Source organism: Artemia franciscana, chromosome 3, assembly GCF_032884065.1.
Source record: "Artemia franciscana chromosome 3, ASM3288406v1, whole genome shotgun sequence".
NCBI classification, from domain to species: Eukaryota; Metazoa; Arthropoda; class Branchiopoda; order Anostraca; family Artemiidae; genus Artemia; species Artemia franciscana.
The window spans coordinates 3615292-3642021 of record NC_088865.1 but is presented as its reverse complement, the minus strand read 5'-3'; the positions used below and the strand labels follow the sequence as shown (position 1 = coordinate 3642021).

The 26730-nt window shown below is 34.1% G+C and overlaps 1 protein-coding gene and 1 long non-coding RNA gene across 6 annotated transcripts in view; one reads left to right on the top strand and one right to left on the bottom strand.

Moving 5' to 3' along the window:
• LOC136024766 (protein tramtrack, beta isoform-like) overlaps positions 1 to 15606 on the top strand; it is a 77485-nt gene extending 61879 nt beyond the window's left edge. For 2 of the 4 annotated variants that reach the window (XM_065700220.1, XM_065700216.1), the window contains 5 exons: positions 1112 to 1226; positions 4673 to 4819; positions 6360 to 6477; positions 12104 to 12224; positions 15379 to 15606. In XM_065700220.1, coding sequence (XP_065556292.1) covers positions 1112 to 1226; positions 4673 to 4819; positions 6360 to 6477; positions 12104 to 12224; positions 15379 to 15543 — 666 coding nt within the window. In that variant the 3' untranslated portion in view covers positions 15544 to 15606. Of the gene's footprint in view, positions 1 to 1111; positions 1227 to 4672; positions 4820 to 6359; positions 6491 to 12103; positions 12225 to 15378 lie in introns of those variants that run through there. The other 2 variants (XM_065700218.1, XM_065700219.1) reach the window with 2 other exon arrangements.
• LOC136024767 (uncharacterized) lies at positions 1109 to 26703 on the bottom strand. 2 transcript variants are annotated; one of them, XR_010616903.1, is made up of 4 exons: positions 26632 to 26703; positions 11062 to 11202; positions 8418 to 8583; positions 1109 to 1247 (listed from the first exon to the last, which is right to left on the bottom strand). It is a non-coding gene; the product is annotated as an uncharacterized LOC136024767 (long non-coding RNA). The 2 variants fall into 2 exon arrangements; XR_010616904.1 differs by lacking the exon at positions 26632 to 26703 and adding an exon at positions 26460 to 26488.
• Between the last annotated feature and the right edge of the window lie 27 nt (positions 26704 to 26730).

Genomic DNA, 26730 nt, shown 5'->3' with positions numbered 1-26730 from the left:
TATTGTGGCAACATTTTCTTTAACCTACTGACGGGAAATCTGATTCTCAGCTGGGTCTAATGTTTTATAATTTTGAAAAAAGTTCTCATGAATCGATGGTAAAATTTTAACCAAACGTCAGGTTATATGGTAACATCATTTTCAATACATTTTCTATAAGCTACTGATGGGCAATCTGATTCTCACCAGGGTCTAATGTTTTATATTTCTGAGAAAAGTTCTCATGAATCGATGGTAAACTTTTAGTCCAAACGTCAAGTTATGTGGTGACATTGTTGTGGCAACGTTTTCTTTAACTTACTTATAAAGATAGTGTAAATAATTGACACGTTGGAAACTCAACGATCCTATTTATAAGTTTATGCGATTATAGGTTTAAACGTTTATGCGATTTCATAAGAAATGCTTATATGATTTGCTAACATAATGCATGAGGTCATTTGCAAGAACCAAAATTATGGCTCTTAACGAAGTTTCTCAGACTTCTGAGAAAGTTGGCACTATATGTATATAGTTGTGGTACTTATATGTACATATAGTGTCGTTACTAGTGATAATGTTTTGGGGGAGAGCAAGAAATTTTACCGACTGGCTGGTCATTTTTACCGACTGTTTTTGTCGAAAATTAACATAATGTCCTTTTCGAATACAATACACAAAATCACTGCACGAGTCGGTAAAGCCGCTGCATTTACAACCAAGATTGAGATTTCGGTACATATTTTACTATTTTAATGTTCTTTATTTAACCAAATTGAAAATTGTGGCACCATCTGTAAAATCACGGCAGGAGTCGCTAGAACTGCCGCGTTTACCGACCAAGTTCGAAATTTCTGTAAATGACATGTCAGTATTTCAGAGTCTCTACTGAACCGAACAAAGAATTTTAGTGGCGTCAGAAAAATTGTGGCGCGAAGAGCACCGATTTCACTGGCTTTTTTTTTACCGAGTGACCAAACAATTGGGGAGGGGGGAGATTTGACAATTTTTCACGATTTTGATAAATATAAGGATCCAAAACATCAAAATACAGTTATCTAAATTGTCAACTATAAAAGAAAAGACAAAAATAAGCTGAATTTGATTTATTTGAAATTTGTCTTTTTTTCAGAAACAGGAAACTCATGACGAAGAGATGCCAAATGAGTCCTCAGTTGTTGAAAACACAGAAGAAGTCACCAAAGAACCATCTAGTAAGCTCAAATCAAATCCAGATGTCAGCTATGGTTCGTTTATTTTTCTCTTATCTGAAAGGAAGCAAAATACAGTGTTAAAAGACTTAACAGACATTTTGAAACCTAAAATATCAGTATGTACTAAATTTTGGCCGGTTGATTTTTTCCAGGATAACTTGCCATGCCTTATAGATTTATAATAGTTGCCAAAAAATTCCGACTACTGCTAGAAAAACGTGAATTAGAATGGATTATAATTTGGGAGAGAAATGTAATGGATCCAGTGACAGTTTTAAGAACTATTTTGAAAATGTTTCACACAAAAATGTTTATTTTAATTATCATAAATTGGAAGAATATTTGACATGTTTGTATGTTCTTTCAAAATTGATATAATAAGACTTTGTAAATATTTATAATTCAACAGCTACATATTTTCCATAGAGTTTTTTTTTTTTTACTTTGTATCTAATCATGCCCAAATGACGTGACCAGCTTTTAGAATAAGCTTTTCGAGACATTTACCTCAAAAACATGATGGAATTTTAAAATGTTGCTGATATCAAATTCTTCTAGAAGGAGGAGAGACGCTATAGCAATTTACTTTGTGACTTGTTTGAATTTACAAAATGTAGACCATTGTCAAAACTAACAAAAGGTTCGGACAAAAAAATACTTTTGTGGCAAATAAAGTTTGAAGGAGAATGGAAACAAAATATACCCCATATAAATATATCCTTTATATGGTAGCAGGAGGAGGGGTAGAAAATGAATAATTTCAAGTAAAAAAGTATGGTTCATTAACGTATAATGTTCTTGTTTGGATAAAGCAAGAGAAGCTTACTGATATTTCGAGATAATTGACAAAATATAGATAATCGGAAAAAAACATCGGGCAAACAACGAGGAAACATCTTTCAACGGGCAAACATCTTGTAGTCATATCCAGTTGGGCTGAACCATTTTTTTTCCTGTTTCTTGCACATTCTTTAGAAAAGTCACCATGTAAATCTAGTAAAAGCCAAATCCATAGTTTTTTTTCACCCTGTTCTTCTTAGTTTGAACTCAATATTACTCAAATTTCCACTATTTTGTTTTTGATAAACACGCCACTGACCCCGTTCCAAACTAAATAACCAGCGATACCTGGACTTGAACCTCTCTCCTCACTGACAAAAGGTCTCAAGTCTTGTGCGCTAACCAATTGGCAAGATTAGACCATAATGTAAATGAAAATTGGTGAAAACAGAGTAAGAAAAAGTGTTTGTAAAATGAATCAAAAAAGAATACAGCCTATATTTTGATTTGCTGTCACTCAAAGGAGTACCTCGAAAACACCTAGTGTTTCTCACTAGGTACCCTTATGCTGCTTGAAGCACCCCTATGTGTTTGTTTTAAAGCACCCCTGCTTCCATGTTTCGAAGCCCCCCTTATGCTGCCAATATAAATGGAAGTATTTATAATATTTTTTATTAATTTTATTTTTATCGACATTACAAAATTGTCATGTCCATAGGAATTAGCATGATGCTGTGACAATTCACTTTGTTATGGAATAATTTGTAACACTTTGTTATGGAATACTTTGTTAGGTTTTCATAACCTAATCCTGATTTCACAGCATCTGATTTCACAGCATTTTTGCATTCTTCATAACTACATTAAACTGCGAAAAAACAATACTGAGCCTTGGCAATTCTACTTTTAACATCATCACTCTGTCCACCGTTCTTATATATAATAAGTTATTCTAGTTATATAATAATTTATAGATAAATTATATGTAAGTTATAAGTAATAAGTTATTTTAACTCTAAATAAGTTAGGAGAGTCATCCATTTGGTTAATTTCATCACATCCCCTCTTCTTTCTTTTTTAAGAATTAGTTGGTCGTGTGATTTTCGGAAAAGCTATTATTGTTAAAGCTAATCAAAATGTCTCAAACTGTCTCAATCAAATGTCTCAAAATATTTCAAGCTGAATAATACTACCTTTACCTCATTCCATCGTGTCCTCTAGTTAAGTTTTTCGCCTATTTTATTGAAAATGTAAAACCTGAATAATTAGGATAGGTTTCATTCTATGAGTTTCTCAACTACAAACTTTGACTTGCAGATGGCATAAAAAAAAATTGAGAAATTTGCCATCGATCAGTTTTATCAGGCAACTTATAGACAGTGGAAAATAATATAAAATATAAAAGAAAAATATAAATAAAAAATAAAATATAAATATAAAAGAAAAGCTTTGGATAATTGGGAGATGTAAATTTTTTTTCTTATCGAGTGGTTTTATGATTTTCTCATTGATCTACGTTTTCAAAATTTTTACATTCTCGAATCGTACAAAAGTGACTCGTAATTGAAGTCATGTTTTTTGGATTTTTACCTCAACTTTTACCTCATCTGAGTCATGCTTTTTCGGATTTTTACCTCAGCTTTGCCTTTTTTGTTTATTTTATTTTTTGGTTTTTTGTTTTGGGTGGTTCTCCGCTTCTTAGGGGCAGCAACTAAATATTTGTTTTACGTTTCCTACGTCACATGCGTTTTATTGAAAAACTATGTTTATCTTGGACAGTCCTTGGAAAGAACTAATAAAACTAAACCAAGTATAAGCAAACCAAACTCCATTGGGCCTAAAATTGGATTAATCACTAGGGTGCAGGGGCAAAAACACTAATAGGAAAGCCCAAGATTTGTTCATGTCCCCCTCCCTAAACATAAACACCCTTGTTTATTCTGCGTCCACCCTAGTGTATATCTATATTTTTGTTTGTTCAGATCATTCTGCATCTGCATAAGCTTTCTCAGTTTTTAGCTGTTCGGTTTTAATCCTCCCCAAAGTGTTAAAATCTTTTTTCTCACTTGTATAAATAATTATGAACTAGAGCTTCATGCATCAATATTTTTTTCTCAAATTGAACATCTGAATCGTGTTTTTGGATTTTTACCTCAACTTTTCTTTTTTGTTTATTTTATTTGTTGGTGTGTTGTTTTGGGTGATTCTTATCCTTATTATTAATCTGACATTATTTCTAGAGGAGTCTTAGGGGCAGCAACTAAATATTTTTGTGGTAACTTCTGTTCGTTTTAAGATTTTGTTATTTTACTAGATCTACATTTGCGCACAATTACTCGTAGCATTGAGGATGCCTTGTTTTGACCCAGGTAGAATATCTACGATTAGTGTTATACTCTAGTCGCAGTTTACCCGTGGTACCAACTAAAAATATGTTCGAACCCCGGACTTTAGTTGAACTACAGTTCAAATTTACCATTGGAATCTATTTGACTTTTCGTAACTCCTATCACTATCTATAATCAGGGCGTAGTCACTTGAATGCTGGGGGTTTTACTTATGGATTTTGAATTTGAAGCTGATTTGTGATTTCACCTAAAGAACTTATTTTAAAAGTATCTGTGTAAAGATTGCTTAAAGTGTATATTTGGATGTAAGTACTTAATAAGAGAATAACAGCACTATTTTTTCAATTTTAGTTGATGGCGAGGTGTTCTATTGTGGAATGAAGGTGATTAAATTTAATGACTATATTCAGTTTCGCTCTAGAGCTCACTTCTGGGAGGAGCCGGTTCTTCTAAAAATGATGGATTCAGTCAAAAACAAAACATTGGACATGAAATCAGGTACTCTCTTTCCCCTCTCATTTTTTCTCTAATAGTTGGTTTTTGCAAAATTGTTAGCTATTGAATGTATTATGGTTTTTTTTATATTTTTTTTTGTTGTACCGCGGATTTTCTTGACCAGAAGGAAAAAAACTGAAATCAGTTTAATGTAGATATTAGATTAGTACAAAGATTTGGTATATATATACCATAAAATTCAGTACATGAACAGATTTAAAATTAACTTTGAGATTATTATATTGAAATCAGTTTTTGTTGACAGTTTTTGGCCTGCGAAATGTGTATCTGTCGTTCAGTCCGGGGTTCTTGATTTTTCCTCTCCTCATTGATTATATAATTTAATGCCTTGCCATAAAGATAGGCCTTTTACCAAAAGCAGACTTTTTCTTGGTAATCTTTGGCAATTTTCTTGGTAATTTTTTTCTTGGTAATTTTTGTTAAGTAAAGATCTAATGCTGCAAACGCCGCTACCTCTTATGCACAAGATGTATATTAGATTCCTTTATGCACAAGATGTATATTAGTATATTAGATGTATACAAGATGTATATGTGTACCATAGATTCTCAACAAGGTATATCAGACACTGCCGAAGGCGTCCGGTAGACAAGAGTATTTTCTTAGGGAGTAGGATATCTAATGCTTCAAAAAGAAGTGAGTTTAATAATACTTGATATTAATATTTAATATCAATTACTAAAAAAAAACCTAACATAAACAGATCCCCTGCAAATGCCACAGCATGATATGGAGGAGGATAACCAAACAAATCCACAAAAAATAAAAAAAATAGCATTAACCACAGAAGGAGCTTCCTTAACACATCTCAATCAAAATAAAACACAAAATTTAATGATTTAATACCAATTAAATGTATCAACTACGCACCGTATTACGTTAATCATTAAAATCATATTTAGAAAACAACCCATTCTTCAACAGTCTTTAAATTTACTTAAGTTACTATTTTTTTAATATTATCATTTAACGAATTCTATACCTTAGTCCTTCTTAAAACAAGAGAAAACCCTGACCTAGACTTAATCAAATTATTAACATAAATTTTGTTCACTGACCTTGTGACATGGGAATGAACTTCATTAACTTGCGTGTACATACTTAGAAAAGAAGTAGACTTACCCCTGATGCAAATGTTAATTACCTCTTGGCGCTGATCTTAATACTTATCTTACGTTTCGTATTTTGTCGATAAGTTTAATTTTGCATCTCTAATATATTTCCTATTCAATGCTCTTATGCGGAATTTTTCTTGACTATCCCCACCTCAGCCATATGCACAGGAATTGATTTCGGGGGTGCACAAGGTTGAAAAACAAATTTCAAGACACATTATATGAACAATATTATTGGTAATAGTCTTAAAAACATGGAGGTACGAGAGGAGGGAGAAATGGATCGAATTATGTATGTTTAATTTTTGCATGTTTTTCTATCCCAGCTGCAGATTTGCTTGGTGTCTATTTCTATGTTCTATGTATGAATTATGTATGTTTAATTGTTGCATGCTTTTCTATTCCAGCTGCAGATTTGCTTGGCGTCTCATATGGTACCTTATATGGAAGATATAGAGAAAATTTTGGATATTTAAAACACCCATGGGCAAGCAGGAGAAGAGATAGCGGGCATTCAAAAATTGCGTAAGCACCATTTGTAAGTCCTAAGTAGATTGAATTGTTTTGTTGATTTGGACTTTTCTTTTTTTCATTTACTTGCTTTAAAACAAAATAAATAATTTTTGAAAGCCTAGAGTGAAATCCTGGCACGAATTTTCATTCATTGTTTGGTTTATGTACTACATAATAGATTAGAGTGAAAACACCCAATTTCAGTTTTTATTTGTTATTTTTAATAAAATAATTTATAAAATACGTTTTTTCTTGTTTTTTTTTCTTCTCCAAAATAAATAAAAATAAACAATTATTTGTAAGTACTCCATTTTGCTTTCCTCCTTCACAAGAAGGATACAAAGAAAATACGCTCAGGATATTTTAAGTATTGCAAGTATTTGCTGTGTCTGCCTCGGTGGTATCGGAATCATAGAGTAGTTTCTAAATTTGACATCGTTGATGCGCCCTCGCGACTGAAACATTTATCTAAAGATATATCTCTTATAACTCGGCAAATGATTGGTGTTTTTGACCCTCTTTGGCCATTTTTTGAATTGAGGTAATTTACTTATTTTGTTATGCTGTTATGTTATTTAAGTTGTTATGGTTTTTTTCTTGTTTTTCTTTTTTTGTGTGTTTAATCCACAGTTTAATGTATTTTGTGGATTATAAATAAATTATTATTATTATTATTACATTCAAAATATGTGATCTTTTTTTTAATATACAACACTAGGTGTAACAATTTTGTTCATCTCTTCATCAATGGATAAGGAAATGTAAAAAAAAAAAATAAAAAAAATAAAAAAATTATGACCACCATTTGCTCTATTTTAACAGCAACTTTTCGATCTGTTACCATACGGCTGTACTCTGTCCGATACAGGGGTTTCCCGACTGTTGAAACTGCAGGCCGTAAAAAATATCAACAAAAAGAGAAAAAAACACCTATCTTTGAAAAAAAAAAGAGTTGGTTATTCCTGTTTTTTTCGAAACCAGTTTATTCTACAAACTTCAAATTTAAATTAACGTCTTAAAAAGTTTGTGTAGACTAGGTCTGCTTCAGAAGACATTATTTGGCTCCTCAAAACGAATCAAGGTCCTTAAATTTTTTTTTGTGGATATGGTCTGGGCCACAAGAAATGAGGTGGATCTTCAAAATAAATCGAAACTTCTAAAAAATTTGGCTGGCTGTTTCTGGGCTGCGAGAAATAATTTGAATACTCTGGAGTAGGATCATATAGATTAAAAAAATAAATAATTAAAAAATAAATCTTACCTTCATAAGGGTTCATCGTGCGTTTTCTTCCCTCGTTCTATGAGGGTATAAAGTGCAAGCGATAAGCTGACTTTAACAAGAAATTCTATGTTTTTTCGGCAAAAATTTGAATCGGTAGTTTTACTTTACTGGTTTAACTTTACTGAAGTAAGGATGCTGGGACTATTTAAACATTTTCATTTTAGTTTTAATGGTCGCATGGTATTGTAAGCCTTTTTTTCTTTTATATATTTAGGTTTTGCTGAGAATATAGGGCCGAAATATTCATTCAAATTATTTCCACTGTCTTGCAAAAATAATTCCTATTACTCATCTTGTTTTTGATGTTTATGCTGGAAAGGTAGCGTGGTCTTAGTCACAATTTACGTTTTGCTTATGGGGGGCTGTTGACCAATAATATTTTTTATTTTATAAATCTTGCAGACTTGAAAATCTTATTCCCAAGTCTTTAAGATTCAGATTACACTTTAATACCTGGAAAAACGAGCATTTTGCTCATACATTACAATAAAATATTATTAGATATTATTAAGTACAAAAAACAAAAAAGATACGCTATTTCCTCTGAAAGAAAATCTTTAGAAAAATTCTTATTTTAAAATCTGTCCTCTATTGATATTTGTCAGGTTGCTGCTAGATTGGAAAGAAATTTGTTTAGTTATGATTTCCGCTGATCAAAGGAACGACTTACTATTGGAAAAACCTGCGATATGAATCTTCGATGAATTACCGTGTTTATACTCCAAGATTTACTCCTGGACCTGCTATTGTTAATTTGTCTTCTAGAACTCTCGTACCAAAGGAAATTCAAGCTCTCGAAAAGGGTCCAAAGTTCTCTTTTCTTCAAAAACAAGTTCCTGCAACAGATTTAGTTTCCTCTCTAGAGTCCTCTTTGGACAAACATTATACATCTGTTTCAAATCCAGCAGAAGTTAAGGCTTGTCTTATTGATACCTTCTACAACAGCTAAAAAAACGTTAAGTCTCCTGCCAATATAACACCAGAAAATTTGCACGGCCTAAAAATTTACCTATTAACCATTATAATATAATATATGATAACCATTATAATAACTAAAGCAGATAATAGCAATTCTCCTGTTGTCATGGATACGACGGATTATGACAATGAAATTTATTCACATCTAAATAACGAAACTGCATATACAACTGTAACCCACGATCAAACTGATCAGTTTGCTAATAAAATTATAAATGAATTAAAGAACCTAAAACAAAATGTTGAAATCACCTCACAATTATGCAATAAATTTTTCCCCCGTGGCAGCTTTGTCCAAAATATTATGGTCTGCCAAAATCACATAAGTAAGGCAGTCCCTTAGGGCCTATCGCAGCTTGTATGAAATGTACAGCCGTCAAACCCTTGACGGCTATCCTAAAAAAACTTTATCCTAAAAAATTATACACAAGTAAAAGAAAAGAATTGGATTTTTATGCTGATTTTAAATATATAAGTTTCATCAAGTTTAATCCTACTCGTCAAAAGTTACGAGTCTGAGAAAATTTGCCTTAATTTCGAAAAAAGGTGGAGACATCCCTAAAAGTCACAAAATCTTAATGAAAATCACACCATCAGACTCAGCGTATCAGAGAACTCTGTTGTAGAGGTTTCAAGCTCCTATAGTGAAAAAAGAAATCACTAATCAACAGCACACACATAGAAACAAACGCCCACCACACAACCGAACATAAAAAACATAAACTGCAAAAATAATAAATAATATATAATAAATAATATATAAAATATAATAAATAATGAATAATAAATAATATATAAAATATAAAATAAAAAAAATATATATATAAACAAAAAAGAAAGACAGAAGGAGAAAGGAAGGCTGTTTTCCTACTTTAGTAATTAATATAGATAAGTACTTGAACGATGCCTCAGCCCTACTCATCCATCCAATTACATAGGTGAAACAGCATAGCCATACACAATCAACCACAAAGAATAGTCCATGGATAGGCGTCTAGTGCCCTTTTTAAGTGACCAACAAAATTGGAGGGAAATTAGGTCCCATCCAACGCTTATTTTTCCTCAAAGTTACCGGATCAAAATTTTGAGATAGCCATTTTGTTCAGCATAGTCGAAAAATCTGATAACTATGTGTTTGAGGACAACTTAGTCCCTCACAGTCCCTGGGGGAAGGGTTGTAAGTTACGGACTTCGCCCATTGTTTACATATAGTATTGGTTGTCAGGAAGTATACAGACGTTTTCAGGGGGATTTTTTCTGGTGGGGAGAGGGTGGGGGAAAAGGGCTACGTGGGAGGATCTTCCCATGGAAGAATTTTTCATGGGAGAAGAAAATTTTCCATGAAGGGGGTGTCGGATTTCCCAGCATTATTTAAAAAGGGATCAGAAATTAAGTAAATTAAAAGAATTTTTTCAACTGAAAGTAAGGAGCCCCCCTCTCGTCAATACCTCGCTCTTTATGCTAAAGTTTTTCAGTACTTTCAAAAGAGCTATTTATTCCAATTAAACGGCCTTTGTGATTGAGGGGTCATTCTTAAAGAATTGGAACAAAATTCGAACTTTAGCGTAAAGAGCGAGGTATTGACTAAGGGCCAAACACTTCATATACGCAATAATTTCTGTTTCTTTTAAGTTTTAATGTTGCTTCTTACTTTTAGTTGATTTTTTTATTTAATTTAGATTATAATTCCACTGTCTTGTGAAAAGAATTATCTATCGTTCTTCTTGTTTTTGATGTTTGTGATGGAAAGGCAGTGTGGTCTTCGTCGCTATTGAAGTGAAATTGGATAAACTTGAATTTCTATAGTAATAGTGTTCAGAAACTCAGTATTTCAATTTTTAGTTTGCATGAGTTAAACATTTAGTAATTCAGCTTAAAAATGTTCAAGACAAGTGTTAATCTAGGAACAAATTTGTAGTTCGACAGTAGGTGTAAAATATTCAGAATAAGTACGGCCATCATTTGCTTAAGAAGTGTTACCTCTGTCCAGCCCCATGATCTTAAGTTCTACCGAATTTTATATAGTCAGAACTCAGGGAAAAGTGGGCACCTGAAGTTTCTTGTTTTGCCTAAGACAAATCTGGGACCAAAACAAGCCATTAAACCCGACTTCAAGGGCTTTATTTTTCTCAATGTGAGGTAAATACAGGTATATATTTGCAACGGTTCTAGATAATTGACTGCTTCTTTTACATTCAATTAAGATTATTTTCGAAATAAGATCGTATCTTTTTGGAAATATGTGCCCACGTTCATGTACTATAGACCTTCGAATTTTTAAAACAAAAGACTCAAAAAGGAAATTTTCAAAAAAAGAAAAAAGAGGAATTTCTTACCTGCTGATCGGTATCATGCAGTAGTATCCCCTGTCGGGAAATCTCCCTATTTTTTTTAGTTTTGATTGAAGATTTAGCGACTCCACCCCTCTAGTTTTGTGCTTAGGTGCTTCCAGGACCTTAGATCCTGATTTTTCAGTTCTGGAAAATTAAGGATAGATTTACTAGATGTTTTCTAGGGAAATTGCCTACGGATTATTCTGAGTACCCGGCTGACCAATGGTATTTCAAACAGTAGGCTGTGCAAAAATTGCGGCTCTATCCCGCTTTCTGTGGCAATAATGAGAGAAAGGTTGAGATGGCGTTGGCACATTTTGCGAATGAATGATGACGGATTGCTGAATATTGTCCTTGTTGGCCAACCGTCAAGGGCTAAACGGAAAGCAGGTCGTCCGTGGTTGGGGTGGGAGGATGTTATAAAGAAAGATTTAAGGGAAATGGTAGCTTCTTGAGAAGCTGTAAAGATTAAGGCTTTGAATAGATTGGGATGGGGGAGGTGCGTGCGTTATTGTGTTTCTGCCTCAGGCGACTTGGTGCTGCGGTGATTTGTTAGTAGAAGTAGTAGTGTACATAGTTTAAAAACCCATTTTTTCGTTTTTACAAATAGCTAATGAGATTACACCGCTTGAAATCGGCCAAGTATTTCCGTCTTATTCATTGATGCTTGTTTTATAAAGTAAATTATAATCTGTCAAAAAGTTGTCTTTCCAGATGTAAACTAGTCTCAGTGTTTTTTTAAAAATTACACGTGTAAAATTGGCCAAAGGAAAAAAAAATTACGCGTAATTATACCGGCACACATGGAAGGGGACCGTATTTCTCAAAAATCAGTCCAAAAATCCCCCTCTCTGTCCGTGAAAAAAAGAAGCCTAAGAGATGTCGTCTTTCCGATTTTTATCTGGACTCTTCAGTGTCGAATTCATGTGCACCTTGGCATATAGTATATGTATTTTACTATCATTTAGTGTAATTATTCCCTCATTGCTACGTTCTATATCCCTTTAATACTCTTTGTTCTGTAGCTATGCCTTTTCTTCTTTAGGCTATCGTCAAGACAAGATTATTTGGACAAACGTGTGCTGGGTGCACTTCTGAGAAATGATTTAACAATTAGTCAAGCTGCTGCCATGCTAGGCACATCAGAAAACGCCATATTTTCTCAGGTTAGTCATTGTAATAGGCTTATAGGTATATTGTCGGGACTCCAGACTATTCGGACCATTGTTCTTCCTTGAGACCAAACTTTCCTACCATAAGAGTCTTCTATTTTGTCTAAGTCTAAAGAAAGGCATCTGATGTATCCTTTAACATTCAGCATAAGGAACGGTCTTTAAATCCAGGACAAGTATTGTTGCTCGTTGCTGAACCTTCTCCATTCTTGTTCAGTATATTCTTCTCAATCGGTATCCTCATCAGTAAGATTCAATGGATCCAAAAATGGAAGAACAATTCAGTATTGGACGTATTAAGGAATTTTTTATGACTCGGCAATTACCCCGGTTGCTCGGAAAACTGCTGTATTTAAAGAAGATTAAAACTTTAAAAGCAAAATTTCATTCCTCTTTCTGTACTTGCTCATAGATAGGGGAATATATTTTGAATCTCTGTGCTACCAACCCACTAGCCTCCAGCAACCTATATGCTTCTGGTATGCCATATTTGATTTTATTGTACTTTCTTATGCATTTCTACCATCATTAAAACGGATCTAAGCTCAGAATTTAGTGTACAATGCTTCAGAATTTGGGTTTAGAAAGGAATTCAATAAAACATAGGGAGAGTAATTTTTTAAGGCACACACTTTATACTCGGTACCTAGTAATTTTTCTTTCGTAGTATATCTGAGAGTAGCATTTCTCAAGGACTCTGAGTTTTCTGTAGATTTTTGGTAGTTTTCGTATCTTGTTTTCACGAGATGAATTAGGAATTCGGCATTTTTACCGTCAAAGCGGTATAAGTAACAATAGAATCAATTCTTCCGATAGATTCTTACAATAGAATCTATTATCCGATAATTCTTATAATGTATTCTTATAATTTTATATCTAAGTAATTCTTATAATTTTATATATTTATATAATTATATTTATTTAGTTATATTTATATAATTATATTTATATAATTATATTTATATAATGTAAATATATATCTCATATTTATATAATTTTACATTTATTTGTAATTCTTATAATTTTATATATAAGAATTATCAATTCTTATAATTTTATATATAAGAATTATCAATTCTTATAATTGGTAATTCTTACAATTATGTAAGTATATAATTCTTACAATAGAATCTATTATCCGATAGAGGTTATTTAACCAGTTAGCCAGCGAACATTTTCATTATTATTTTGGCAAATTCATGAAACCCATATCCATTGTAAAAATATTTGACCCAAGATCCATTGGACTCAATCCACTACTCTGAGCAAATGCTTAATAAAAGTTCATGTGGATATCAATATCACCAGTTATAACCTGTTGTGATCCTTGGGATTGAAACATATGCAATAGTTCTATTTTAGGCCTCTTATAAACGATGAAAGGCAAATATTTAAATGCCAATGTAAAACTTCTCTTTTAGCATGAGATTATTATTGGCATTTTGACTATTGAAGATTATCTGTGTATTTTTAATCCATTTTATATATTTGAAGTCTTGGATATTAATATATTTTTGGGCTATCGCAACACTTCCTATTCGTGGTACATTGGCTATAGTAGAAACGCTACAAAGTGATAGACAAACATGTTTTTTTTTCTTTACCTAAATGTAGTCATTGAAGTTAAAATATGCACAAGTTCGGATTCAGACCTTCTATAACAACCAATATAAGCCTTTAAATGGCAATATAAGCCATTAAAGACTTTTAAAGCGAAAATCCGTAACCGTCAGTATAAGTCCTGAAGCTTTAATATGAGCCTCTAAAAAATTTATAATTATAAATCTGTAACCTCCAAATTATAAATCTGTTATAAATATAATTATAAATCTGTAACCTCCAAATTAAGTCTTTAGGTCTGTTATACCTGTCTTTTCGGTAAAATATACTTATTTTTAACCTTTTATTATTTCTAAGTAGAAAATTCGTTCCAAACAAAGTATCTAAGCATAAAAATTTAGAGGTTGTCCCAATATGAGGGCAACCAATTAGCATAAGCATATACAAATTTAGAGGTGGTCCCAATATGAGGGCAACCAATTAGCATAAGTATATAAAATTTAGAGGTGGTCCCAATGTGAGGGCAACCAATTAGCATAAGCATATAAAAACTAAGAGGTGGTCCCAATATGAGGGCAACCAATTAGCATAAGAGGAGATTTACTTATCAGGAGACATCGAATCCATCTTCTCTATATTTTGTTGATCTATGGTAGGGACAGCATCAAACGAATGACCAAAATATAAATTGTAAAAAACAAGAGAAGCTAATGAGGAAATCTGTGAGGACATTAAATAACACGGTAGTACAAACTATGTTAATGTTTCGGCTGTATATCCAGCATCTGTCATCAGTGAAATGCAATATAAAACAAATAAAAAGAAAACAAACTTAATCATATCGATTAAAAACATTTTTAGCTAAAATCACAGAATTTATTTTTTTAAGATTCTTGGCATCCTCGCCTTACACAGATTGTTGAATTTTGAATATATAGCCGAAATATTCGCATAGATTGTACTACCGTGTTATTCACATTCTTCGCAAACTTCCTCGTTATCTTCTCCTCGTTATCATCTGTTTTGTATGATGGAAACGCAGTGTGGTCTCTGTCATTGTTCATTATCTAAATAGAAAATGGGTCTCATCTAATCCCTGTCAGTTAATCAACCTTAATTGTCTTGCTTATACCTAGCCTACTGTCCTTCCCCCTTAGAAACGTACCGTGCTTGCAAGGGTTGCAGTTACATTGTCGATTTTGTCACTTAATTTGTTTATATCTCCTGTTTGATGTTGTTCATAATTATCTTTGTATGAATGTTTATTAAATGATTATTTGGAGCTTTTTTTATTCTAATTCTTTGCGTCTGTGAAAATTATTGTCTTAAACAAAACTATAAAAAGATCTAAAAGCCTAGCGTTAATTTTTCTCCCCGGATGGGGGGTTTCAAGCTATAAAAGAAATAGGTAATATATTTAATTCGAATTCTTACACTTTTTTAAGATTTATTTTTAAGATCTAGTTCTCTATTGCTACATAATATTATATACTGTTATATTATTGTTATATAATATATAATTATTCTCTGTATAGAGATGGCTCATCTCTCTATTGCGTACAAGTCTGGTAATAAATTATTATTCTAGGTACACCAGCACATGTTAAATACCAAAAATCGAGCTTTAAGTCAAGAAACGGACTCCGAAGAGGATCGACTTCAAATTGACTTAGACGAAATGGGTCAAGAAAATGTTCAAAAACCGAAGATGAAAGTTCGAATTGATGCCAATATTGCCACAAGAATAGATTAGTCTTTTCTAAGTTTGTTTCTTTTTTTTAAAATGACGAACAGTATTAAATTCAATGACGTCTCAGTGCCAGTTAAGCTATATGTAGGAAGCACGACCGTATCCAGGGGGGGCGATCCACCGAAAAAATTATTTTGCAATCCCCCACCCCCCCCCCCCTTTCCGAAAAAAGAAGAAAAATCTTGGATGGTAGGAAGACCAAATATTTTAAGGTTTTAATCGAAATAATTAGATGTTTTTCCGGCCTTATCACTCTTTCCTATTTAGAAAGACGGTAAATTTAATGCATTGAATACAGGACAATGGCATAACCCTGTAGTACTCCTCCCCCACCCCACCCCCAAATAAAGGCTCTTACCCGAATTGATATAGTATGTTTTGTTTCCCAACTGGCAGGACTGAAAGATTAAGAAAATTGATAAACAAATAGCATTAATATAGCAAAGTTCCTGTTTTGCTAAGGGGGAGGGGGTAAGCTTTGGAAAATTTGTTATATAGTCATAATAAAATCTGAATTTGCCTGTTCATATAATTTTTTATTATTCTTTATGGTCGGTATTTGCTAATCGGCCTTAAGCCAAAATTGGCGAGTGCTCAAATTTTACTTGCAATTTGTCATATTTCAAAATAAAACAAAAATTCTTCTGCTATGGCGTTTATATCTAGGTCTAGCTCCTTCCTCTCTCTTCACCCAAAAGATCTCAAAATTTAAGATTGTTCCCCGTAATTTGACTCGTCAAAATATTTTATCTGTATTTAATGTTGTTATTTTTTATTTGACCTCGCTCGCATGAGCACGAGGCTATATGGGATACGATATCATTTGCACATAGGTGGCCCCTTGAAAATGTATTCATGTAGATAAGCCCCACTTTTTATTTCGTACACTCTTATTGCTCTATTTCTGCAAACAAAGTTGTAATGATGTTATCCATTATAGTAAATATCACTCAAAAATGTATAAATTGTTTTGATAAATGTACAGGTAAAAATATTACAAATTTGTAACATTTAAGGGTATTGTTTTTAATCAGTATAAATATTAATGGATAAAGTACTGTTTCTTTTTCTTATTTTTTCGTGTTTTTTTCAATGGACATTACGAGCTACTTTGGTCAACTAGTTATGAAGCTACAAAAGTGTATATTTTTCATGTTCATAATTTTAATAAAAATATTGACATTTTCATGCAAAAATTTTAATAAAGACGACTACGAATATTTAGAATAATATAAAAGCTGCATCAACAGAAAAGCTCATAGATTTTATAGTATTTTTTGGATATCAGTAGAAATGAAAAAGGAGTGCAGTCGGGGGCGGATCCAGGATTTGTCGTAGCGAGGGGCGTATAATAGGCTGCTTCGACGAACTAGCGAACAAAAAAATACCAACAATTTAATGCAATTTCTTAGACAACACTGCTTTTCCATCTACGAAAAATTAAGCAAGAAAAACGAGTTTTAATTTCAACAAACAGCAAAGTTTAGTTGTCGTGTTTTTATGGCACTTGGTATCTACCAAGTGACATATAGCGATTACAAATTCTGTCGGTCTGTCGGTCCCGGTTTCACTAGTTTAGGCACTTCCAGGTAAGCTAGGACGATGAAAGTTGCCAGGCGTATCAGGGACCGGGCCAGATCAAATTAAAAATTGTTGTTTCCCAATTTAACCATCTGGGGGGATTCGGGGAACGGTTAAATTGGAAAAAATAGAAAAAATTAGGTATTTTTAACTTAGAAACGGGTGATTGGATCTTAATTAAATTTGATATTTAGAAGGATATCGTGTCTCAGAGCTCTTTTTTTAAATCCCTACCGGATCTGGTGACATTGGGGGAGGGGAAGGACCTAAAATCTTGGAAAACGCTTAGAGTGGAGGGATCGGGATTAAACTTGGTGGGAAAAATAAGCAGAAGTTCTAGATGCATGATTTACATAACCGGAACGGATCCGCTCTAATTGGGGAGTTGGGGGCGGAGGGCTAATTTTGAAAAATTAGAAAAAATGAGGTATTTTTAACTTATGAAGGAGTGATCGGATCTTAATGAAATTTCATATTTAGAAGGACCTCGTAACTCAGATATCTTATTTTAAATCCTGACCGAATCCAGCGTCATTGGGGGGGGGGGCGGAAATCTTGGAAAACACTTAAAGCTGAGAGATCAGCTTGAAACTGGGTGGGAAGAATAAAAACATGTCCAAGATACGTGACTGACATAACTGGATCCGCTATCTTTGGTGGAGTTGGGGGGGGGGGGGTAATTTGGAAAAAATGTGGTATTTGTAACTTGCGAACGGTAGGTAAGTAGGTATGCGTTTATTTCATCAAAAAAAAAATACTAAAATTGTACTTGCAATCAATAATATGCTGCTCAATTTAGGGATCTAAGCTGTCCCTGTTCAGCAGCAAAACTACAACAAATAAATGATAACTATTCATTCAAAATTAAAAATACGCAAAGAAAAAAAAACGGGTGATCAGATCTTAATGAAATTTGATATTTAGAAGGATCTTAGGCTTTAGAGCTCTTAATTTAAATCCCTACCAGGTCCGGTCACATTGGGGGGGGGGGGGAGTTGGAGGAGAAAACCGGAATACTTGGAAAACGTGAAAATTGAGGTATCTTTATCTTACGAATGGGTGATCGGATCTTGATGAAACTTGATACACAGAAGGATCTTATGTCTGGGATGCACCATTTGCAATTCAAATCGGATCCAGGGACATAGGGGGTTGGAGGGGGGAAACAAATATCTTGGAAAACGCTTAGAGTGGAGAGATCGGGATGAAACTTGATGGGAAGAATAAGCTCAAGTTATAGATACGTAATTGACTTAATTGGAACGAACCTGTTCTCTGTGGAGGAGCTGGGGGGGAGGTGTTAATTCGGAAAAATTAGAAAAATTGAGGTATTTTAACTTACGGGTGACCGGATCTTAATCAAATGTGATATTTAGAAGAAACTTATGTCTCAGAGCTTTTATTTCAAATCCTGACCAGATCTGTTGACATTGAGGGGAGTTGGAGGGGGAAACCGGAAATCTTAGAAAACGCTTAGAGTGGAGAAATCGGGATGAAACTTGGTTGGTAGAATAAGCAAATGTAGTAGATACGTGATTGATGTAACTGTACTGGATCCGCTCTCTTTGGGGGAGTTAGGGGGTGGGGTTCAGTGCTTTGGCTAGTTTGGTGCTTCGGGACGTGCTAGGACGATGAAAATTGGCAGTCGTGTCAGGGAGCTGCACAAATTGACTTGATAAAGCCGTTTTCCACGGTTCAACCATCTGGGGGCTAAAGGGAGAGGAAAAATTAGGTATTTATAACCTATGAGTGGGTGATCAGATCTTAATGAATTTTGATATTTAGAAGGACCTCGTGACTCAGAGCTCTTATTTTAAATCCCGACCGGCATTTTCCTTTTAAATCAATCTTTCCTTTTCCTTTTGATTCTTAGAATTTTACTAGAGCTCATGCCATATAGTGGAAATGGTCATAAATTTTATCTAAAATATTGTAAGGGTGAAAGTTTTAATGAACCTGTTGAAATTAGAATGATGTAAAGATATTGACACAAAAAACTGTAGGCTATAAAAACCACATCGCCATCAAAAAATAAAAAGCTGCTCACCACCTATAAAAAAATGTGATATTGATATCTTCTGCATAATTTTTCGCCTTTACACTTTTGACTGCTATAGCGGGTGAGTTAAACTTTGTATTGTCAAAATAAATATTGGCATTGAACCATCTTTTGGGGTCATGCATTCATTGTGACTATTTGTATAAATCAAACCATTTAGCATATCGCCTAACTTTACGGCATCTCCTAGTAATTATGATAGTAATGATGAGTAGGAGCTGAAGATTAAGATACAATTTGTTAAATATGTACTAAACATTAAATAGTAATCCGTTTAGGGGTCTTACAAAAAAATGAACAAAGAGATAGAAATACATAGAACACATTTAAAACGAGGGTTTTAAGTATAGGTAATAAAGCATTAGCTAATCACTATTTATTAAAAAGTGTTTTAATAAACAGTGTCAAATTTAACATTATCTCAAAAATTTACTAATCAAAATTTTAATTTGCATAACGCCACACCTTATCTTTCCACTTTTTAAAGTTTGGCATATTTTGCTTAAATTACAGAATTCACAATTTTATTAGAAAAAATTTCTTTTTCTCTATTTCTATTTCTAGAAATAGAATTTTCTATTTCTTTATTTTTACTCCCGTCGTATCTATTTACTACGCAGTCGATGTGTACCTTAATATTTTGATGAACGTTTACAATGGCAGCGTTGGGACTCGCCTATAAATTCCTATATTCTAATGCACTCCTATAAAATGCCTATATTTTGGCTAAAATCCTATTATTCCTATATATTCGACTGAAGAGTACTAAGAACATTGCTCATGACTTGCAATTTTCACTTCTCTTTAAGTAAGCCAAGATTTGCTTTTCTTTTTGCTTTTGACTCTGTTTTAGACTGTGCTGTCTTTCGGTGTAGATCGATAATTAATTACAACTGTTGAGCTGTTTGAACTTAACTAATGTTTTGCATTGGGCTTAGTAAGCTGCTTCTGCCTGGGCTATGCTGTTGTGTTGACTTAGTGGCCTATGTTTTGTTTTTTGTCATGTTGGGCCAGGCTTTGTTTTTTGTCAGTATACAGGCTGGCAGTATCTGCTTGATGAGACTGGAGTTCTTGCGACTTATGCGTTTCCTGCCTGAACGCTATTTTAAAGGCTGATGCGAATACGGCCCAGTTTTGGACATATCCATATTTTTTCTTTTTATGGTCTTTTAATCTTGGGATGCTATTTTGCAGGTGATGCTTGTTAATTAAGTATGGGGCCTACCAAGTTTAATAGTTCATGGCTTGCTAAGACGGATTGCAGTGGTAGAAAGATTGGCGAATGGTGTAAGACTGGGAACGACCAGTACTCGTTCTTTTGCAAACTCTGCTTGAAAAATTTTGGTTGCACAGCTGGGGTTGCTCAGGGGTAAACCAACATGTGCGATCTGCAGAACACAAAGCCGCAGTTACTGCTTAACTACATCCACTATAGCTTCAACTGAATGGACAATCTCGAGTTGATGAAACAACCAAGGATAAACCGTTAATTGGTACAAACATGTTTTGTGAGCATGATGCCGCTTATAAAGCTGAGTTAATATGGGTACTTCAGACGGTACAGAGTTCCATTTCTGCTAACTCTTCAGACCATATTGTTGCAACCTTCCATGTGATGTTTTCCGGTAAGATCTCCGACGAAATGCCCCTATGTGCGAAGAAACTCATGTATCTTATCACCGATGCACTGCATCCTTACTGTAAGCAAATGCTTGTGAAGGACATTCAATCATACCTTGTACTAGAATATGACAAGACAACCAACAACGCTGGTATGAAAGAGTTACAGATGCATGTTCGATATTGGTCCTCATATGGAAACGAAATCCAGAGCAAGTTTTATGGGCCACACTACAAGTGATGATCGGTGTAGGAAGATTATGTCAGCCATTGAGCAGAATCAGCTGCCACTTGAAAAACTGATCACGCTTGGAAGTGATGGACCAAACGTCAACAAAGCGTTTGGAACAATTTCAATGCCAAAAAAAAGAAAGTGGCGGGAAAGGGAAAGTTGAATATTGGTACTTGAAACATCCATATAATCCATAACACTTTCTTGAAAAGTCTTCAGGTGTTCGGAGAAGAAAGTTCCGACTTTGTTATTCTTGTGCATTCATTTTTTGACGGCTGGCCTCTACTTTGTGAAGACTATTGAAAGTGCCAAAAGAAAGTGAGAGTGCCAGAGAACGCTTTCATATAGCATGTCCTAATCCGCTGGGTAACGATCGGATGTGCCCTTGCTAGAATCATGCAGCAGTTGCCGCCGATTTTAGAGTACTTCCTGAACTTTATGCCGAGAGAGAAAAAACTGAAGAAACTTCTGTCCACTCCCAAATTTCTGAAGATTGTGGCTTATATCAGAAGTGCCAAGATCAACGCCCAACTCGAGTTTGTTCTAGTCTCAGCAGAACTGTTCATAAGTTTCACCCAACTGTTCCAGAAAGAAGAGCCTCTCATTCATGTTCTGAACTCAGAGATCAAAAGACTAGTTTTGACGCTTTGCAGACGGATTTGCAGATTTCGTGACCGAGATTGAAGATTTCTCACCAGAAATGTTGAACCTTGCTGAAAAATTTGCAGAAAAGCCCATAGTTTCAGAAAATGTGGAACGAGCTTTCCGTGAGAAAGCAACACTGAAAGCAAAGGCCATTTCTATGTCAATGTGCGAAAAAAATTTATTGTGGGCATTCACCATATTTTGATCAAATGTCCTCTGGGAAAGGATGGTTTTCTAGAGGCTTTACGCTTTTTGAGTCCGATCAACATGAAGGATTCGAGAAGCATTGCAGACATAGCGGCTTTGGTACGCAAGATTGCGATTGGATCAAACTCCGACGTAGCCCAGGCTGAATGGTTGCTTTTGCGAACGGAAACTGGACCCCGTGAGGACATTACTCGGATCGATCATTTTTGGAGCCATTACTTTGGACTGGTGAACGAGCGCGGGGACAGCAAGTACCCGGAACTTAACAAACTTATCAAAGCGATGCTGACGTTATCGCCTGGCAGCGCAGATGTTGAGCGTGGGTTCTCGCGTTCTGGTAGGATTCTCGGTGAAGACCAGGCATTAATGTCTGAACGCGTTCTGGATGCGAGACTCATGGTATTTGACACGTTGAGACTTTATGGAGGAAAACCGGAACGGTTTGTTACTACAAAAGAACTTTTGAATCTTGCACGTTCTGCACGGTCTCGGTATCAATAATATATGCATGAAAAGAAAAGAGAAGAGCTATCCGAGAAGGCGAAAGGAGCTTCTGAAGAGGACAACAAGTGGAAGTTGCAGGAGGTCCACGACAAAAATTTGAAATAGAAGACATGGAAAGCAAAAAGAGCATCAGAGAAAAGAGAACTCTACTACTTGAAGTAGAGATATCTACTTCAAGAAGTGACCGATAGAATGAAGAAGGCTGCCGGGTCCAAGAGTTCCATAGACATTGCCCTAGTTGTTTCTTTGCTCGAAGGAGCTGTGAAGTCCAGAACAAGTGAAAGAGGGCAGATGGTGGAATCTGCGAGAATGGAGCAGTCTCTTGCAAAGAGAAAAACTGACCTCATATCGAAATTGATGCCCAAGAAGCAGCAAGATTGATTCCAGGTATTTTACCTGTATTAGTCAATCGTTGGCACAGTATGTGTATCTGATTAAAAAAAAAAAATGCAGAAACTCCGTAAATGACGAATTTACGTAACCAGGCATCCAACGCCATCTACCACCGATCTCATCCCGAAGACTTCCGAATCCTATATTTGGCCTATATTTGAGCTCGAGAAATCCTATATAAATAGGACAGAGCCTATAATTTGAAACGAACTGACCTGTCTGAGCCCTGCAATGGTTAGTCCTGTCAGTGTTGAGTCCTGTTAGAACTATTCGTTAGTATTTCCTCTTCTATTCATCCTAAGATATTCGAATAAAGACCAAAATCGTCAAAAGAGTATGAACTTCAATAAAGATGCATGTTGATTTGTGCTTCAAACTAAGTATATGAGTCGAAATGCTCCTTACAAAAACAAAATTATGTTTTTGTTATTGTTTGATTTAGTAGGTATAGATTGGTGATTTAAATTCTCGTTACTCGGGTTCAGAGACGCCAAGCGGAATAGTTCCTGAAAGTCACCTCATTCCTCAGCATGATCAAAATTTTATCACTGAAAATCCCATCAGACCAGACCAAAGTATACACTGTTCAAAGAGTATTTTGTAGTAGATTGAAGCATCCTCTTCTTTCCAACTAAAGTTGGGATGGATGAACCTTGTGTTGTGAGTATAAATAAATAGTTTGAGTGCATTTTTGTCATGTGTATTTATTTGTCAACAAAAATGATGACGGTGAAGTTGGGGGGACTAACGATAAAAAGCTCCGCGAGGAGCGCTGAACCGGTCTGAGGCCAATTCTCAGGGTTTTAAGCAATGTTAGATTTCTAATTTTTTCCAATCATGAGATTTTTCAATATTCAATTCAAACGTTTAACTCTCGATATGTCTGCTGCGCACAAAAAAAAAAATCGAAATTCTTTTAGCATTAAACATAAAGAAATCCTTTTAGAAAAAAAAACAATAGAAATTCTTTTAGTCTTTAGCATTAATTTATAGAATTTTCCTGTAAAATTTTTATTTATAAACAACTAATTGTTGAAATATGATTGGATGACATCAATAAGAATAAAAATCCTGAGCAGTATATATGGCAGTTCTTACGCAGAGCAGATCATAAACCTACAGTATATGATCCCATCAATAGCCAACAAATATTCATTAAATAAATCTGTTGAGTTACCAAAAGGATCTTTCAAGAGACGATTAAAAAGTTATATAATGGAATCTGCTTGCAAGAACGGTTGGTAAAAAAGTTTTATTTTATATTTTATTTTGGCCTCACTCCACTTACTCCACCTGAATTACCCTCATTAAAGATACTTTTTTTTTTTTTTATTGATGAAATAGTGGTTCATTTTGTGCTTGTTCTGTATCAATGAGGATTGTTAAATTTTGTTTATATGTATTGCTCAGTAGTCGAGCTTGTCTCTCCATTTGGGCAAGTTGAAGATTTTGATGAATATGAATTTTTGAATAAATGAATCTCAATCATACAATTTTATGGACAAATATATGTAGCCCCTATACAAAACATAACTATATTATAAGACTGATTGGTAATAAGAAGGTGAGAAATTCTGAAGTAATATTCCAGTTGCGTTCCATTTCCATGATTAACTCAAGTAGTGTGAATTTCCACTTCTTTTCAACATTTCGCTAGTAATTGTAAAAAAAAATCGATGCCATTCCACTGATTCAAACTGAGAATTCAGAGACCCATCTATACCGGCTAGATAAAAAAAAAATAAGCACACAATTATTTACTTTCTTTTATAAACACTTTCAAAAATACATTTATATAAAATGATTACTCCGACCTTTGAACGGGTATTTCGACACGTATACTTAGTTTTAAGTATATACTTATGCGAACTTTAATTAAAGTTCTAAAGAGTTTGGCATCACGCTCTACAGGCAGTGAATATAGACAAATGTTACGTCTATTTTATAGATTAATTAATATTGACTGGAAGAGCAAACGTTTGAGGCCTCATTTTATCCTTTAGCGGGATTTTATCCCGTCATCATTTTATCCATTTTATACTATAACGTATACTATAACACCATTCCACCTGAGGCCAACACAGCTACGCACGCTCCTCCTCCAATTCATAGTCTCCCTTTTTACACCCTCCCAGGAAGTTCCAGTTTCCCTTAAATATTTCTTTGTGACATCTTCTCACCCCGCGGAAAACCTGCTTTCCATTTAGCCTTTGATGACTGGCCAAAAAGGATTTGCAAGTCTTCTCAACTTTTCTCTCACTATAGCCGTAGGAAGCGGGATAGAACTTTTATGTTTTCTATACCATATTGTTTGAAATACGGTCAGTCAGCCGGGTACCCAGAACATTCCAATTTCTCTGGAAAACATCTAGCAAATCTTCATCCGTTTTCGGAGTGCCCACGATTTAGCACCAAATTTGTCATTATCGTCACTGTAGCTTCCAATATTCTAATCTTGGTTTGAAGACTTATCTTCCTATTCTTCTAAACCTTTTTGAAATGTGAATAAACACCCAGAGTCTTGGCTGTTCTAATTTTAATAGCTTCGTTGCTCCCACCGTCTTTACCAATAATACTACCAATGTAAATGAAGCTGTTGACCTGATCGATCTTTTCCATCAAACGTAACAAACATGTTCACTTATTCATAGCTTTAGCAACTTATTTTTCTTAACACTGATTTTTAAACTTATTTTAGGACCCTGAGCTCACAAAATATCTAAAAGCTCATTCATTTTGCTCAAATTTTCATTAAATAAAAAAAAATAGCTGCTAACATCATTTCCTACATTAACCACAGCAGTGTCATTCTCATAAATAGCACTAATCATTTTAATTTATTTATCTGGTATACCATACAAGGATACACCTCATGACTAAAAACTGAAAAATAGCCCGATGATTATACTAATATGTAATTAGAGAATCATATTTGAAATTCCTTTTTCTCTGCTTGAATTCAATTAGCTTTACGAGTCAGCCTTTTTAGTTGGATGAAATCTATGATGGTAAAAGTTAAAGTTAGGTTAGGCTATATTATGTTAATTAAAGTTAGGTTACGTTAAATTTGGGTGTAAATATCAGAAATCGGTTAAAAACCTAATCTAAACTAACCCAACCTCACCTAACCAAACATAATCTGTTCGAACCTAACCTGTCATCGTCAAACCTTGTATTAAATTGAAAAATTTGACTAGCAATGCTGACTAAATCCAAGGAGAGAAAAAGGTATTTTGGACATTCATCGGTGAATGTTGACATTCGCCAATTTTCAGACATTCACGGTAACGTAAATGAAAACATAAGGATAAGATCTATGATATAATTAGATTCAGAATAAAAAAGTATGTATGTACGTACTTATAAACATGAAGAAATAAAAGAATCGTAATAAGATATAAGAATGAGTACTATGATAAAATGTAATTAAGGAGATATATGTCTTTATAGTTAATTTAGAAAGAAATATAGATGCAATGAATTAATAAAATAATAAATATAATGACACAATAATCAATTCAAACATATATTTGTCCAAAAGCTTTGTGCAACATTTGGACTTAAGGTTAAGTTGTTCAGCTTATTCATGGCCGGGTAAATTTTATTTCAAGGTTAAAGTCTTTCTAAATAATAAAAAAGCACCAAAACTCCAAATCAAGCAAAAAGCCTTAATGCTACCTCTTTTGCAAGTGTATAGATAATTAATTTCTTCCCACAAAATACGCTTGTAAAAAAAGTGAAAGATAACCATCATAATAATTGTGTGTAAAAACTAAGCGAAGCCGGCCTCTATGCATAATATGTCTATTTTCAAATTATAAGTAAATAAAAAAAAGTAGAAAGTTAAAACCGTAATAAGGCCAGGGAAAAAATCCTTTTTAATTCTTGAAACAACTAAACGATTAAGAATAGATTACGTCTCACTCTTTAACAGTAGTTCACACTGCTG